Genomic DNA, 16,073 nt, shown 5'->3' on the forward strand with positions numbered 1-16,073 from the left:
TGTTAATAAAGACCTTAACACAGACCCTGGTCCTGTAGCTGTACTAGGGATCAGCATGAGAACAGATAGTAATCAGCAGAAATAATCTTTTTGTTCTTCTTTTTTCAAATGTGGTGATTCTCAGAGGCCATACAACATGGCCTTTGCAATTATTAGCACTTCTTTGCAACTAAGAAGGAACACAGCAAAGTCCATAAACATCCTTAAAACAATACTGCAGAAATATTCTTTCCATGCAAATGTAAGTCACTTATAAATAGTTGTGCTAAATTCCTGTTAAGGCTACTGAAACAGATTAAAGCCATTCACATCCCATAAGTGTTTATAAGATCCATGTGCTTTGTGTTTGGTGACATACCCCATGCAACTCTCATTTTCAAAACACACAGTGACAAATCAAAAGGTGTGAATGCATTTATGACTGAGTGACAGAAATAAAAGTGTTTGTGTCCCACCTACCCATATGAGACACACTTCGTCCTAAAAAAAATTGAAGAGTAGGTTTGTCAGTAACATCTCAATCGGAGTTATTAAGGCACTCTCTAAGAGCTCTTCTGAATTATAAAACTTTTAGAGGTATTTCTGACAAGGATGCTTGTTGGTTATCTTCTCTAAGATATGGAGGCTATTCAGAGGGTGTGTTGTTCCACGTTAAGTTATTCAGTAAGAAACTGAAACTGCAGAAATGAAAATTGGACAATAGAAGCCCAGATCTGTGTTCTAAGTATTTTTCAGCCTTTCCCTCAGAACATATCATTCCCACTGAAGGTAGAATAGTGGATTGTTCATACACTGAAATTTTGTTTGCAGGGTACAAGTGCAGGTAGACTGTTCTCTGATCTAGAGCAGCCCAATGCAATTTTCTGTTTGGTCCAGCCACACAGTAATAAAGTCTCCTAAAACTCTTCCAAATGGAGCAAATTCCATACTAAATTGATTTTCACCGCTCCAAGTCACCCAGAATCTACTGTCTTAATCAAGTTTATTTCTTACAGCTGAGGAGCCAAAGGCAGCCTGAGCATTAGAGTGAATCTGACCCAATACTTCTAATAGACTTTATGAATAGCTTTTTTTTTTTTTTACATCATCTTTTCTTTGTGGAACAGTTACATGCCAGAGCATAAACTTCACTGAGGAGATGTGCTCCAAGGCTGCAAAATAAGACCAAAGGTGCTGGTTGCTGAAAATAGGTCACTCATCAAAGAAACATGAGACTGAGTTGCATAGAATCATACTTACTGAGGGCTGCCTGTACTTTTATAGCCTCTGACTCCTGTGAGTTTTCACTGAATCCTACAGCATTCACAGCTTTCACACGGAAGATGTACTGTTCACCAGTTTCTAAACCATGAACAACAAACCTGGGTTAAAAACAAAAAAAGAAATGCATCGCATATTAACATGGTTCTGATAAGATATAGTCTGCTATAACATGAGATCTTGGCAACAATAAGCTCGACTTCATGAATGCTTCACAAAGGAAATTTTTTCCAGCAGGAAAACTGTAATACAATTATATGAGTTAGTGCAATATAATTGGATGGGGCACTGGAACAAAATTCATAGAACTCATATTAAATGGATAGTGCTGATCTACTGGGTAGCATCATGTAAACTATAGTACGTTTCATCTGAACTTTGGCTTGACAAACTCCAATCTATTCTTTTTTCACTTTCTTTTCATATCAACTACCCAAAATAGCTTTCAGTTATATTCTGAGGTTCTGGGCGATCACTGTCACATTGGAATAGTCAGAACTATCCTATTGTAGGATGTGTTTACCTATGAATAAATTAAATGTTTTTTCTTATTTTTATGCTGTCCCAATCCCTTTGGCCAAGGACTTTTCTGCTTCTCATGCTGCCCTGCCAGCGAGGGGGCTGAGGGTGCACAAGGAGCTTGGAGGGGAAACAGCCAGGACTGCTGGCCAAGGCTTACCAAAGGGATGTCTCACACCATGTAGCATCATGGTGAGCAATAAAAGCTGGGAGTGTTGGCCAGAGAGGCTGCCATTGCTTTGGGACAGGCTGGACATTGGTCAGCAGGTGCTGAGCAACTGCATTATTCATCACTTGCTTTGCACGTTCTATTATTATTATTATCATCATCATTATAATTTCTCTTCCTTTTCTGTCCCATTAAACTTTATGTATCCCAACCCACGAGCTTTTATTTTTTTTTTCCTCATGATTCTCTCCCCCATCCCACACAGGGGGGGAAGATGCTTAGCTGTCTGCTGGGTTAAACCACAGCAGTCCCCTCTCCTTCTCTCATGCTTTCTCAAGTGCATCAGGTTTGTTCACCCCAGGGGGAAGTCTGCCCAGCAATCTGAAAAGTCTAGCTCCAAGAAACTGCAGACTATTTTTCATCACATTCATTCAACATCCACCTCCCATCATAACACCATTGCTTAACACATAAACTGGATTAAAATTAACTACAGTTTTCAAACCTCCCCAAAATACAGAAGTATTGTCAATACCTGTTATATTTAATAGGTTTATGGTTACTAGGTTCCCAGTGATTTGATCCCACCACAGAATAGTCAATATAGTAGCCATACAAATCCTCTTCATGTTTTGGTTTATCCCATTGAACTACAACTGATGTTTTGGTATTCCTTGTGGCTACTACCCGACCAGGTGCAGATGGGACAACTAAGAAAAAGAGAAAGACATGTACTGTTATGGAACACATCAAAATAAAAATAAGTTAAGTATATACAATGCTGTATACTGTTACTATGCTTAACCACTTTAACTATGATTTATCCTACCATGTCAACATTTCTACATTAATTATATTCTAGTGTATTTGTTTTGCTAAGTCACTTGTCTGGATACTTCTGTATGAGTGCTTATAAATGTATTTATTTTCCATTTGTTTACTTACAGTAAACTTAGTCTAAGCTGCTAGGCTTCCTACAAGTCTGATTTTATACAGATTTTTTTGAAGCGTGAATTATAATGGAACATATTTTCAAATATCAGTGTGGATAAAGGCATACAGGTATGAAAATGCTCTCTAAATATTCTTTCTCAAATATGAAGTTTATATATAGTTCCTGTAGCACTACTGCATCAGTAAAAAATGCACTTAAACTGTAAAGGTACAAATATCATGAGAGTTAGGAAATACCACCTGTCAGCCAACTAATGATGATGGCAATTCAGAAAAGGCCAACTTTTCAGGACAACTTTAAGTGTATGTTTGAATGCTAAGTGGTTAGCTAAAGTTAGCAAGATGGATTTCACAGAAGCATTGGAATGTTGGTTAGAAGGGATCTTAGGGGGTCATCTAGCCCACCCTGTCACCAGGTGAAACTATCACCAGCACTAAGCCAGATAAGTCATGGCTTTGTCTGAGTCTCACAAACTTACGACAATGGAGATTTCACAGCTTTCCTGCATAACCTGTTCCAGCACTGCGCTATTGCACCTTTTTCACCAGGAAAGTACTTTCAAACCTTAATCTTCTAAACTACAGTTTATGGCTGTTGCCTTGTATTTCATCATCTGGCACTGCTGAGATCAGTGTGGTACCACCATCTTTTTAAGTGACCACTCTAAACAAACCCAGCTACCTTGACCTCTCTGCAGGTCACAACCTCTGGGACCCTGGCCATCTTGGTTGCTATCCATTGGAACTCTTAGTTTTTCAGTCCCAAAAGAATACTTACATAATATTATAATGTATAAATACACAGTACAGCAGTAAGGCTGTAATATCAAGTGGGAAGTGGGTTCAGCTTGAGATAAAGGTACCTACGTTTAGGAGTTTATGTGTGTCTACAAGCACATGTTCTTAAGCAGGCATTATAGTCAAAGTTCTAGGGCTTAATTCAGTTACTTAAATTCATTTACTACCATTTTAGAGCATCTGAGCCTTCTTCATGGAGTTGGCAATATGACTCAGGAGATACTGAACACCTGCACCCCTCTGAAATGGCAGGCTGAAACCATTTCAAAAGATGTCTGCTTGGGCAATTAAACTGAGCCTCAGATCAGTGGTTGGCAGAGCGCTTGAAAGGATTCATCTCATCCTGATGTAAATACCCCGTAGCTGGTCAGCCAATTTATCCTCCAGGCTCCACTCACCACAGTGAAAGGAGAGACATCCCAAGCACCTGAAGATGCCTACATGGAGATACTTAAATCCGGATGTCAATCTCAAATCACATCCACTTTTACCACTCAAGTCAATTGTCTAGTACTAAGTGTCATTTTGGATGGCCTAGCATAACCTTTCTGCCCTCTATTTTCTTCTCAAAAGAGAGAGCCACCCATAACTCATGTGTTATGTTTGGCAGCCCCATGAAGTTGTCTCAGCTACCCTCAGGAATGTCAAATGGCACTGTGTGCCAGCTACTAAATGAAGCCATGTGTGTCTGATGCATTTTAGCTCAGGTGGTTAACTCCATCTCTGAAAGTACTCCTACAGTTTCTCTTTAAAATACAACCTTCTCTTTCTGCTTTCAAGTATGACTACTATTTATTCAAAATGTTTTTTTGTGTTAACCCCTAAGAGATAGTCTATTTTCTGTACTAAGTTAAATAAATACAGTATTTTTCTTCCCTACCTTGGGGAATGTTGAACAGTTTAAATAATTTATACGCAATAATGAAACATCAAATCAAGAATACATAAAAGCAAAACATAATTTTGTTTCATTTTGCATTGTTACAGATCAAAAGCTAAAGGCAATGTGCTACATTTTTTTTTTAATTATGATAAATATTAAGAAGTTTACATCTAGCAATATTTAGTGCACTATGGGTATATCAGATACTGTATTCATTTCTTACATTTCTAGCAAGTGCACTAAGACATGCTCTGAAGATGATAGATGTCAATATGTGGGGCTGTTGTCTGTGACCTTTGCTAAATTGCAAAAGTACACCAAATATTTGAGATACACATTGAATAATCATTCCCTACATTTTCATTTGCATACTTGAATGTGGCCCTGAAATAAACACTTCATTTTCATTTAGAATTTTACCACTGAATATGAAGATGTATCTTCCCCCATCACTGAAATCTACTCATCTGCATGCCACAGGAATTCTGCACCAACAGTAACTTTCAACTTAGAATACTAAGGAAGAAAGGAAAGGCTACCTTAACTAGCTAAAAGTGTGGGGAATTAGGTACTATATAATTACCTGAGCCAGACAATACAATTACGTAAGTTAGCAATTAACACATATTATCTTATTTTTTGACATGTCATATTAGTAGAGCACTCTGAGGAATGACTAACTAAAATTAATTTAACTTTTTAACAATTACTGATCTTAGAATGGAGACTTATGATCATTATGAAAATTTTTGAATGTTTCTAAAATTTAACATCTTGGTATTTTTGAAATTCAAAATGAATTTGATTACTATTATTGTAATTATACTAATCTAATTATAATGAGAGTTGTCTATTTACATTTTGTACAATATCAATTGTATTTAATATTAATGCCTTATGATTAATGCCTTACCAACAGTATCTTGTGGTTGAATAGGTTCTGTGATTTCAGATGGATCACTGATGCCATGCTTGTTTGCTGACACAACTCGAAAGACATATGGTTTTCCTTCTGCAAGGTCAAACACTGCATAGCGAGGAGATTTTACAGCAACCTGTGCATTGACTCTTTGCCAGCTTCCACTGCCAACCATGGACTACAGAAGAAAAAAAAAAAAAAAAAAAAAAAAAAAAGCTGAAAATCACTTCTGGAAACTGTCAAAAAGTGAACATATCGCTATATTGCATACTGTCATGAATTTACTCATGAGCTAAAGGAGAAGGATCATTCTCAAATGCCTCACTTTAGCATATGCAAATTTTCATAGCTCATGCATTCAAATTCTCTACAATAAAGGTCTGAGGGCTTCACTGTCTCCCTGTTTGCCTAGACTTTGGTATATGTATTCTTGTACATATAGCTAACCTTCAGCTAGGACCATGACTGTTACCCATGACTGGTTCCAAGAGTTACTCTCATGTCCTGCAAAATTTACTTGAATACTCAAAGATTCAGTATAAAGCAAGTCCTAATCCAGATTTAGCAAAAAGGTAGGGAGGGGCATGTTACATGTACTTTACTCACTGACATATCTTTATGTACTCTGTTATGTAAAATTGTGTCTCTAAAGCATTCATCAAATGAAATAATTACTTTTGAATATTCTCTGTTGTACTGCTTTTGGTATAGTAGCTGAGCTAATTAGCATCATAACTGTACATAGAAGAGAGCCAGCAAATCAGCACTCTGGGAAAATTATGTTGTCCATTAGATCCCCTGGATAATCTGTTGGCCCAAAACAAAAATTAGTCATGGTGTATTTCAGAGATTTTAGTAAAACTCAAGTGCCCACTAAATAGCTTAAATAAAATTACCTTCTGACACAGAAAGGTGCATAAAAATTAAATTTTCATAAGTTTTGGAACAGAGAGTCCATGAACAAAGTCTGATAGACTGTAAACTTCTTACAGAAGGAGCAATGTTTCATGGCACCTGTGAAACTACCCTGTATATAATGAGGCCTACTATAGATAAATAATGAAAAGGTAAACAGCTGGAGCCCATATATCAAGATCTTTTCCATAGATACTGAACTCACCTACTGTTCTCAATAGCAAAAAGGAAATGTAACTTTCATTTTCTTCATTAAACAGAAGATGGAATATATGAAAACATCATTTTGCCATATATTTTACTTTCTAGTATAAAAAACATTAATTTTTGCATTTCAGTTTCACAGAGACATGAATCAATATCACATTTTACTCTGTAGTTTGATTTGATTTATCTGTTAAAGAATGCTTTAAAGTAACATTGCTATTCAGCATGGAGAACTCAGTTTCAATTTATGTTTCTTGAGGCCTTTAAAAACTCTTTTTGTTCCTCAACACTGAGACTTCTTTTTGAAATATATTAATTACAAATCATGATTTCCTAAATTAACAAATGACTGTGAAAAGCAAAAAATAATAAAAAAAATAAAAAAAAATAAAACAACCCCCAAAAAATTCACCTATGAACTGATCGGGTTATTCATATATATAAGCTATTTATATGTCAAAGGATTTTAGAGTCAGGTATTAATTAGTATAATGAACCTTTTTTTCCTAATAATAGCTTTTTACTCCTCATTCTCAGTTTCCCTCAGTAAGTTTGGCATTTAATTAAGATTCATTTGTTCCTCATTGCCATTTCAGTATGGTGTTTCTGAAGCTATGTAAAGCTATTCCTGTAAAACATGCAGATACATAAATTTTCTAATTCATACATAGACTGAAATTCAGCTACATATAAGTATCCTCAGTAGACATTTACATCTGAGCTTTTCATTTTGATGAAATCTGATTCTGAAAACAAGTAGGTATTTTCAGGCCACATTTCATCCAACAGTAGTCTTCTAACACAGGATAGCTGAATCATTACAGAAAGTTCCAGTTTCTGTTTCATCTCCGTAGGAAAGTGTAGGTAACTAGCTCAGATGTACAATTCTAAATTATAGGCAGATAAAGTTAGAATAAATCTTGTACTTGCTGTCAGATTGTGATTGAAAGCATGCTCCTGATGAAGGGCATGTTACTTTTATTGTCTTTTTTTTTTTTTTTTTTCTAGAGTCAGTGACCAAAACTTCCCTTTTGGTTGATGCATAAATACAAGACAAAGAGCTGGTTCAAAATGCTTAATTTAGTTGGCATGAAATTTATAGATAAGAGCAGATGTATACAAGTAGGAATAAATACAAAGAAACAATGATATGATATTGTGTGGCATAGAGAGAAAATAAGATACTTATTTAAATGGAATAATTTCTTACCATTAGTTTTCCTGAATATGAAAGACAGAGTGGGAGAAATCATAAATGTGCCTAGTGGAAAATCTAACTGGTGAGTGGACTTCACTTTACCCTTAATATTTCAACACCCAGCAGGTAATGGATGCTGAATACAGTAGAGATAGGATATGAGGGGTTTTGGAATTGGGGATTTTGATGTGACTGAGAAGAAAAAGGCAAGATGGTGAGCTGCAAAAAGTGGGGTGATGTGCACAAAATGGTTAGCTAAGAAATGAACTTCAAAGGAATGTGTTGAACAGTTGTGAGAAGAAAAAAAAAGTGTAGTAAGGATCTGCTGACACAATATTCAACATGGAAACTGAATGTGTGGCAGTTTTATGGACGGTTTCACTGTCCATGGATCATTAAGAGAGGGCATATGCTAGATTCATCATTCATAAAAACTAAGTATAGCTTGGCATGTAAGAGTTTTAGAGGTCAGGTATGAGGCCCATTTTACTTACTGAAGTGATGGGCAAACTTTGGAGCAAGGCGGAAAGATTACGACCTCTGGCTGCAATTCAACATATTTAATTTACGCACCTGGCACAGGGACAGATTTATCTAAATCTTAGTAGCCTAGATGGGAGAAGAACAAGCCTCTCCTACTGTCATCATCCAAGTTCCCTATCAAGTCTAGGGGATGAAGAAGGCTGCCAGGAAGACTACCGGGGAGCAGTGAACCTGAGACAGACATCTGCCTCTCTACTAGCCTTTTAGGGAATAAACTGGAAATATGAGGTTATAGCACAGGGTGCAGTAAGCCTGCAAAAAGAACACTGAGAATCAAGCTATGAGTCACTGCTTATTCCTTGCTCTACTGCAGGACTACCATAACATTCCTTGTAATACAGGTAAACAGCAAACTGGAAGTCTTGCCTGTAGGGATGTGAAATCAAAGACTTTTTATTTATTTATTTATTTATTTATTTTCCATTAAACTGCTACCTTACACACATAGTTTGCTCTCATTTTAGCCAGCAGCAAGCAAATTGCACAGGGGTATCCTTTTCCCTGGACCTTGAATTTCAATATTCATTAAATCATGTAATATGACATTTGATTGTCCATGCCTATCTAACATCTCATTACCAGATCCTGTGAGACCTCAGAAAGTGTTAGTTTTATTGCTCATTCTGCAGTTCTAAAAATGAGTTGAATATAATTGCATGTGGCAATGAAACCCCTCATAGCTGAATGCCTTTGTGCAGTACAATGTACCTTCTCAATGAAGTACGTCAATGGCTCCCTGCCACGGGGAACAGGTGGATCCCAGCTGAGTACAACATATGTTTTGCTGATTTCTGAAGCATGTACATTGGTGGGAGGGCCTGGAATCTGAATATCGCCTGGAAGAGTAATAAATGTAGCGAGTGTTAAACAGCAGATTAACCTCAGGGTCAGCTTTTACGCTACAGCCCACTCTGCAGCACAGTGCTCAGCTAGGACATCATCCATGCAGTCCACTTGCTCACTTCAGCTCCATTTTGAGGAATGAAGTATCAGCATTAAAAGTTAGTTATTTACTTTTTCAGTTAAAGTTAAATATGCCCCTGAAAAGCTGTGCATTTGTCACACATTTTTTCCTTTGATCACGTTTGAATTACTTTTATCTGCTGGGTAGAAAGCCTTTGAAAAAAACTCTCCACTATATGCAAATAAGATATATTTTTTGATCAAAGACAGAATTCCAATGTGGCATTACAAAAACTTAGGCTAGAAGATACCTGCAAGGGAAGTACAGTAAGGAGAAGAACAGCAGAAAAGGAAACAGAATCTATTAACAATATAATGTGATGTGATTATATGATAATATAATGTAGACAGCTAGCACAGTCTAAAGCACTTCTAAAAAACATGGATAGGAGGCAGACAAATGTCACCAGCCCTTTGGTGACTCCACCAATTGGAGTGGCCTAATCAACCTCCCCCCACTCCTTACTTGCCCTACAGTGCTACCAACAAGGTGAGGCAGGACCTGCATGCCAGTCTGGAGGCAGTCAGCACGGCTGTTCATATCCACAGTCACCCACAGAAGCATGAGAAGAAGCCAGTTTCCCTACCAGTGGGATTACAATGGTGTAAAGCAGCACTACATAGGAATGGCTCGGGACAGTGAGAAACAGCTTCAGGTAGAGCTACACAGCTCTGAAGAAGCTTATTCTTGGTAATAGTTCAGAAATAGCAATTCAGCAGATACCTTCAATTTTTTGTTTGTTTGTTTGTTTACAATGGAGAAAGCAAAAAGTTTCATTCTTTCAAGGCAAATTTTGTCACTTCCTCATGTTAATAGGGAGCTTATGTCCTCTAAATGGTCAGAATTTGACATCAAAAAAGACAAAAAGGATTCTACAAATAATCTCTAAATGATGGAAGCAATGTTTTAACATTTTATAAACATCTCATTATTGAAAAACTTGAAGCGAACATAGTTTCTAATGATATGACATGATAGTACAGCCCACTTGCTCAGAATGAAATGTCACCTGGCACTAAAAAGGAAATACATTTCTGATCTATGAGATCACTTTTTCAAAAGTGGTATCCAATCTTGTGGATGAAAATAATGATCTATACAGGCAATAGTATGTGGAGATTCATATTCTTCTATTAAATATGAATAAATAAAACATGAATCCCAATGTCACTATTTATACTCACACCAGATTGGCTGTTTAACCTCCTGATCATTCTCAGGCAATCCTGAGAAGAGGAACATACCCTTTGAAGCCAGACAAGTTAGACAAACTTGTTCTGAGCCTATGTTGTGATTCTGATACTATAACATCCCTAACAGTTAATTAGGATACCATAATCAAAATGGAGAAATTTCATCTGTCCCACCCATGCACTGGAGAAACTATTTAACAACTAATTCACCATTCAATTGCACCTGTTCTCCAGTGGATTTTCCTATATTATGTTATTATTGGAGTTACAGCTTTATAAGCTTACTTTGTTGAAGACAGTATAAATACATATTTTGTTAATATACTATGCCATTATAGTTAACATTTTTGACAGGTTAAGTGAAAAGAAAATCATTATGCAACCCCCCCAAAAAAAAAAAAATCATCACATATAGAAACAAAGATGGAAGACATTCGGGCTTTACTCAAAATTTGGAAATGATCTTTCCAGTTCTTCTGAGGAAAAACAATGTTTAATCTATAGCCTTAACAACCTCTCTATTCAGGGAGAGAGAGATTAATTAAAGAATTGGGATAGATTTGCATAAGGTGTTTTTGTGTTGTTTTGTTGTGGTGTGGTGTGGTGTGTGTGTGTGAGAGAGAGAGAGAGAGAAAGCAGAAACAACTTGCTCAGATCACCAAATTCAGTGTAAAGAAAAACTATATTTAGCTCCCAGAAGGCTAGTTGAAAAGAAAATTTGGGTGATCAGATATGTTCAGCTGTTCAAACTGAGCCTAGCACTGGCCAAAGCTAAAAGGTGAGGAGACTGTCAGAACATAATGAAACTAATATGGTACTGTCTATCCTTTCAGACCTTTATCTTCCACTTGTGTTCTCTCAGGCTTGCAAGCCAAAATATCTGACTATATATGTTACTATAAAGAGTTTACTCAGTAGGAGGATGTCTTTTAAAGCTATGTTTCAAAATAAATTGCTGAAATCCTGGGATACAAGCAAATGGACTGAAATAATAGAAATACAACATACCTTCAAGGTCATCTTTACTGATTACAATCTTTCTACCTTCATCCACATGAATAGCTGTTAAGCAAAGCATTCAGTTAGTTTCTTGAACCAGATTACTATATTTACATTTTTTTTTCAAATTACTGTTCATCATCTATCAAAAACCCTGTATGCCTCTATTTCTATAAAACTGCTTTAAATCTTTCCACAGATGCAATCAGCTCAGAGTCATACATTGCTTCTTTAACTTCCATAGGAAAACCAAACAAGACAGTACTATTTAAAGATGTGCTAAAAAGTAAGGATCACAGCCACAATAGATTTATTCAATTGTCTGGCAGATCGGCAAACAATTGTATATTGTATATTGACTTTTGCCATAGGCATTGGCCATAAAGCCAATGGAAACAGCATATTCAGCTCAGGTTTTACAAGTAACATTGGGGCAGTCTTCATAATGTGTTTAATTCCCTTATGTATAAAAGCAACACACAAAACAGAAAGTGCACAAGTATACAGTATATGGAATAAAAGTACTCCCCAGAGCAAGACAGCTTACTGCACTCATGGAGGAGCTCTCACAAGGCTCCTTTGCAGACTGCAGTGGCCTTTAGCACAAGACCTCAGAAGGAGTTTGTTTATTAGATTGACTTTTTCCATCTGCCAGAAAAGTTACAATACCAGATACCCCCAACCTGTAGCAGGGGAGCTTTGTGCCACTAATGGCACTTAACTGAGGAGAAAGAAAATAAATAAATAAATAAATAAAGATGCAGATAATTCAGATAAGTGCAACCATCTGTAGGATGGTGATTTTTTTTTTTTCTAAGATAGACATTTCAATTACTTTTTCGAATGTTTCTGCCAGCAAACATAGAAGTTTATGGGACCTTAGTGCCTGTCTCACATTGCAAATGTTACAAGCTTCCAGGGCATACTGAAAGCTTGAAAACATTGTTCCTTGTAGTAATTTATATTGTTTGTATTTAAAGCTAAGTAAAAACAGCTATAACTGAGATGGAATCTCCAGGTCCTGAAAGATTGTCCATGAGGACCTTGCCATTCCAGCTATACACCCTCCACCCCACCCCGCACCCTCCCATTGAAATTAGTGAGATATTCATTGAAAGGAAGAAATAAGCACTGCTGCTTAGGTTAACTAAGCAAATAGAATCTGAAAAAAATGTAAGATCATGTATTCATCATCTGTTCCAGCCTCACAGAACCTACTTTGCGTTCTTTCCAGGTCAACAGGGTCAAGAGCTGCAACCGGTTCAGAGACTCGAGAAGGCCTGCTAATGCCAGCGTTGTTCACTGCTCTCACACGGAATATGTAGGACCGTCCCTCGTAAAGACCAGTCACAGGGTACTTGCAGATTTTTACAGGAGCATCGTTGCACTGGACCCAGTTTTCCAAGCCTACTTCACATCTTGGAGTAGCAGAAGACAGCTTTTATCAGTGTCATCCCACAATAAAAATACGCCATCCTACATATTCTGTGATGAGTCAGCATCACAGAAACCACCCTCATTAAGTTGAAGGACTAAACTATGTCACTCATCAATGAAACACTCTTTATACACTCTTTCCTCTGATCAGACAACCAATTCTCACCTTGTTCATATTTATTCATAATACAGTTGCAAAGGTTATTTTTCATGCATGTTTTTTTTTTTTGTCCTTGTCAACTCTCTCTGCCTTCCTTCCACTTAGTTCTCCAACTTGTCATATGACAAAAGTTATTCACTTTTATTTTTAATACGCATCTCTCCAGAAGATGCTGAAATTGGAGCTTTCATCTATTTTTTTCCATCTCTTTCATGTCATATTTTTAAGGAAGCATCGTGCCTTTTCCTCTGACAATGGTTCGACCACCGAGTCATCATGAAGCACAATGATGTCCTCATACTGACTCCTTTGTGTGTACACATATGTTTTGTCTCCTATTACTGTAAACTTTCATGGAGAAGACTGCCTTTTGCCCTAACAGTACTGGGAAAAATAGGGTTGTGATCAAAGGCTACTTGGTGCTGCAGCAATCCAAGTAAAATGTCAAAAGAACAGCTGGCTAGATTATATACAAAATAGGTGAAATTCTCCTGTGATCTATGCACTGCACAAATTGGATATAACTGGTAGAGTCCCTAGGGCTTAAGTTAATTTCCTCATGCTGACTGCTATTCATAAACCAACATTTTCCAGCAATTCCCAGACAGTTGTCTCTGAACTAGACCAAATTACGGGGTAGCAAATAGCAATGAGCTACAAATGTTGCTTTTGAGTGCAGAGCATTATACACTGTGAAATCACTTCAGTAATGTTTTTGCTGACTGTCAGTTTCAAATACTAAAGATCAGCTGTTCTGCTCTGGCTGCAAGGGGCAAGCCTACACTTCAGTGGAAGAGATGCAAAACAACACTTGGGACCCTGATCCTGGGCTGCCTGCACTGAGCTGAAACCTTAGCAAAGTGCAAAGCAGACTAGAAGAGGGAGAGAACTGCCATTCTGATTTAAACTACCAGCTCCCAAAAGCCTGTGCCTTGAGCCCCTGCTATACCACAGTTATGGATGAAAGAAAAATACAATTATATAATAAATCCTAGATTCCAGTGTTTACAGTATACAGATTAAAGAGACTAAATCTAATTCAAGGTATCTATGGATTCTGGCTTCTATAGATTAAATGATGCCAGGGCTCATTCTCTGACTTGGCCACATCCATAGTATTGAACATTTTAATGGTCTGATAAAGTATGGCTGCTTGCAAATGATTACTGGAAATGGCCCCTGGTCCTTACTAACTCCCAGACTGTACTCGGAATTGCCTGAGAAAGAACTAGATTACTAGAACTAAAAGTGTGCCAGAAAACAGTACAGTTATTTAACAAAGCAGGCAACCTACAGCGCCTGGGGTCTGTGAAAATATAGCTAAAGAACCTAAGTGGTCCAGGACATATGATGGAATTTTTGTAGTTAAGTATATGCATGCTTTGGGCAATAAAATTAAATAAATACCAATGTTTACATACTTGTCAACAAAATATCCAATGACTGGGCTCTGGGAGGTCGTATTTGGTGGCTTCCAGGTAACAATAACATAGTCTCTGTTAGCATCATGGCACTTCACATCCATCGGTGCCCCGGGTGCTCCCGCAATCAACGCATCAGCATCTGGATTACAAATAAAAATAAATCAGTTTTGACTGTGACTCCTCTGAAATCTACAACAAAGACTAAATGGAATATTTTCAGTTTGCTCCACTAGCCTTTTACGTGAATGGGAGCCCGAAGATTTCATTATACACTAATTCACTGCACTAATGAATCGGACTCATGTATATCTCTCCACATGGTTAAAAGTTTTCAGGGATATTTTTAAGGTATGGAAACAGTTTAAGCATTAAGCCCCCATTACTTCTCACAGAAATTAAAAGCCCTACTGCCCCACATGTTTTTGATCTTTCCCACTGAAAGCTGTAACTCAGTGGGTTACTGACCAGACCAAGGTACTCAGTAACAGCTATGTAGCTGAGAAAAATAAATCTCTTAGGAAATGAAAAGTTTTCAAACTCCTGGTACATTTCTAAGGCTACTTTTTATTTAAAGTCTTAGAAGTAATGAATGTACTTTCATTAAGATACTTTTTTGTGGTTTCATTTATGAGGTATTGATTGGTATAGACCCATGACTCCTAGTGGAGCCTCCTAACAGGTTCTCTCCCTTCAAAAAATGTTTTCTATAATACAAAAACATACTGTATAAAGGGCAAATTTATCCTTGTATGGATTTTTTTTTTTTCTGAAATAAAGCAAAAGCTGCAAGTTTAATTTGAACCTTAATTTGATGTTTTCCCAGATTTTCCTAAAATATTAGCAAAGAACCACTGAGACCCTATAACAATCTACCTCCTGCAAGGCTACCCCAGACTTTGCTGTTCTTTATGCACATTTCTTGCAGATAAATTTGAGGTATCTCAGAGGAGGAAACCTAAGGACTGGGAAAATCATTTGCCATAATGCAAAGACAATCAGTTTTGAGGTGGCCTGTAATCCCTTAAAATATTTATTTTCTATGGTCCTGACTCTACACATTACAATGACTTTGTAGCATCAGATCACAACCTACATTAAAAAAAGATGAGAGAAAGACCAACAGAGGACACTACAGACTCTGGAGGACATAGCTCAAGTCCTGGGTTCTGTGCATGTGAATGCATTAGACAAAGTACAAAATGGACCATAGAGATACCTAAAATTGACCCACCAGTATGCAATAATCTTCTAGGAAAGTTAGTATACATTAGTGAGCATTTTTCACTTGAGTAGTTCATTTCCTTGAAGGTAATTGGGAACTAGAAATCTTTAGCAAATTGTTTCCAGTGAGATCAGGGTGGCTTGCTTAGGATATATTGCAAAGCTGATGAAGCCCATGTGCGAGTCCTGTGTGGAAGATGTATCTTAACCATTCAAAAAAACATTCATTGCTCCATGCAAACTGTCTGGAAAACTCTTCTGCAAGACAAGCATTTTACAATACATTTCCAAAAACATCCCAGATCTCTGT

The 16,073-nt window shown here is 37.1% G+C and overlaps 1 protein-coding gene across 3 annotated transcripts in view; it reads right to left on the reverse strand.

Moving 5' to 3' along the window:
- The window catches only part of MYOM2 (myomesin 2), a 93,631-nt gene that overhangs the window by 34,817 nt on the left and 42,741 nt on the right, over positions 1-16,073 (reverse strand). For 2 of the 3 annotated variants that reach the window (XM_084514407.1, XM_084514406.1), the window contains 8 exons: positions 14,540-14,681; positions 12,740-12,939; positions 11,531-11,584; positions 9,074-9,201; positions 5,497-5,680; positions 2,484-2,658; positions 1,240-1,361; positions 460-480 (listed from right to left, as the gene is read on the reverse strand). In XM_084514407.1, the coding sequence (XP_084370533.1) occupies positions 460-480; positions 1,240-1,361; positions 2,484-2,658; positions 5,497-5,680; positions 9,074-9,201; positions 11,531-11,584; positions 12,740-12,939; positions 14,540-14,681 (1,026 nt within the window). The remainder of the gene's footprint in view (positions 1-459; positions 481-1,239; positions 1,362-2,483; positions 2,659-5,496; positions 5,681-9,073; positions 9,202-11,530; positions 11,585-12,739; positions 12,940-14,539; positions 14,682-16,073) is intronic. The other variant, XM_084514408.1, reaches the window with a different exon arrangement.

Source organism: Aythya ferina (assembly GCF_964211825.1).
Source record: "Aythya ferina genome assembly, chromosome: 3".
Lineage (NCBI taxonomy): Eukaryota > Metazoa > Chordata > Aves > Anseriformes > Anatidae > Aythya > Aythya ferina.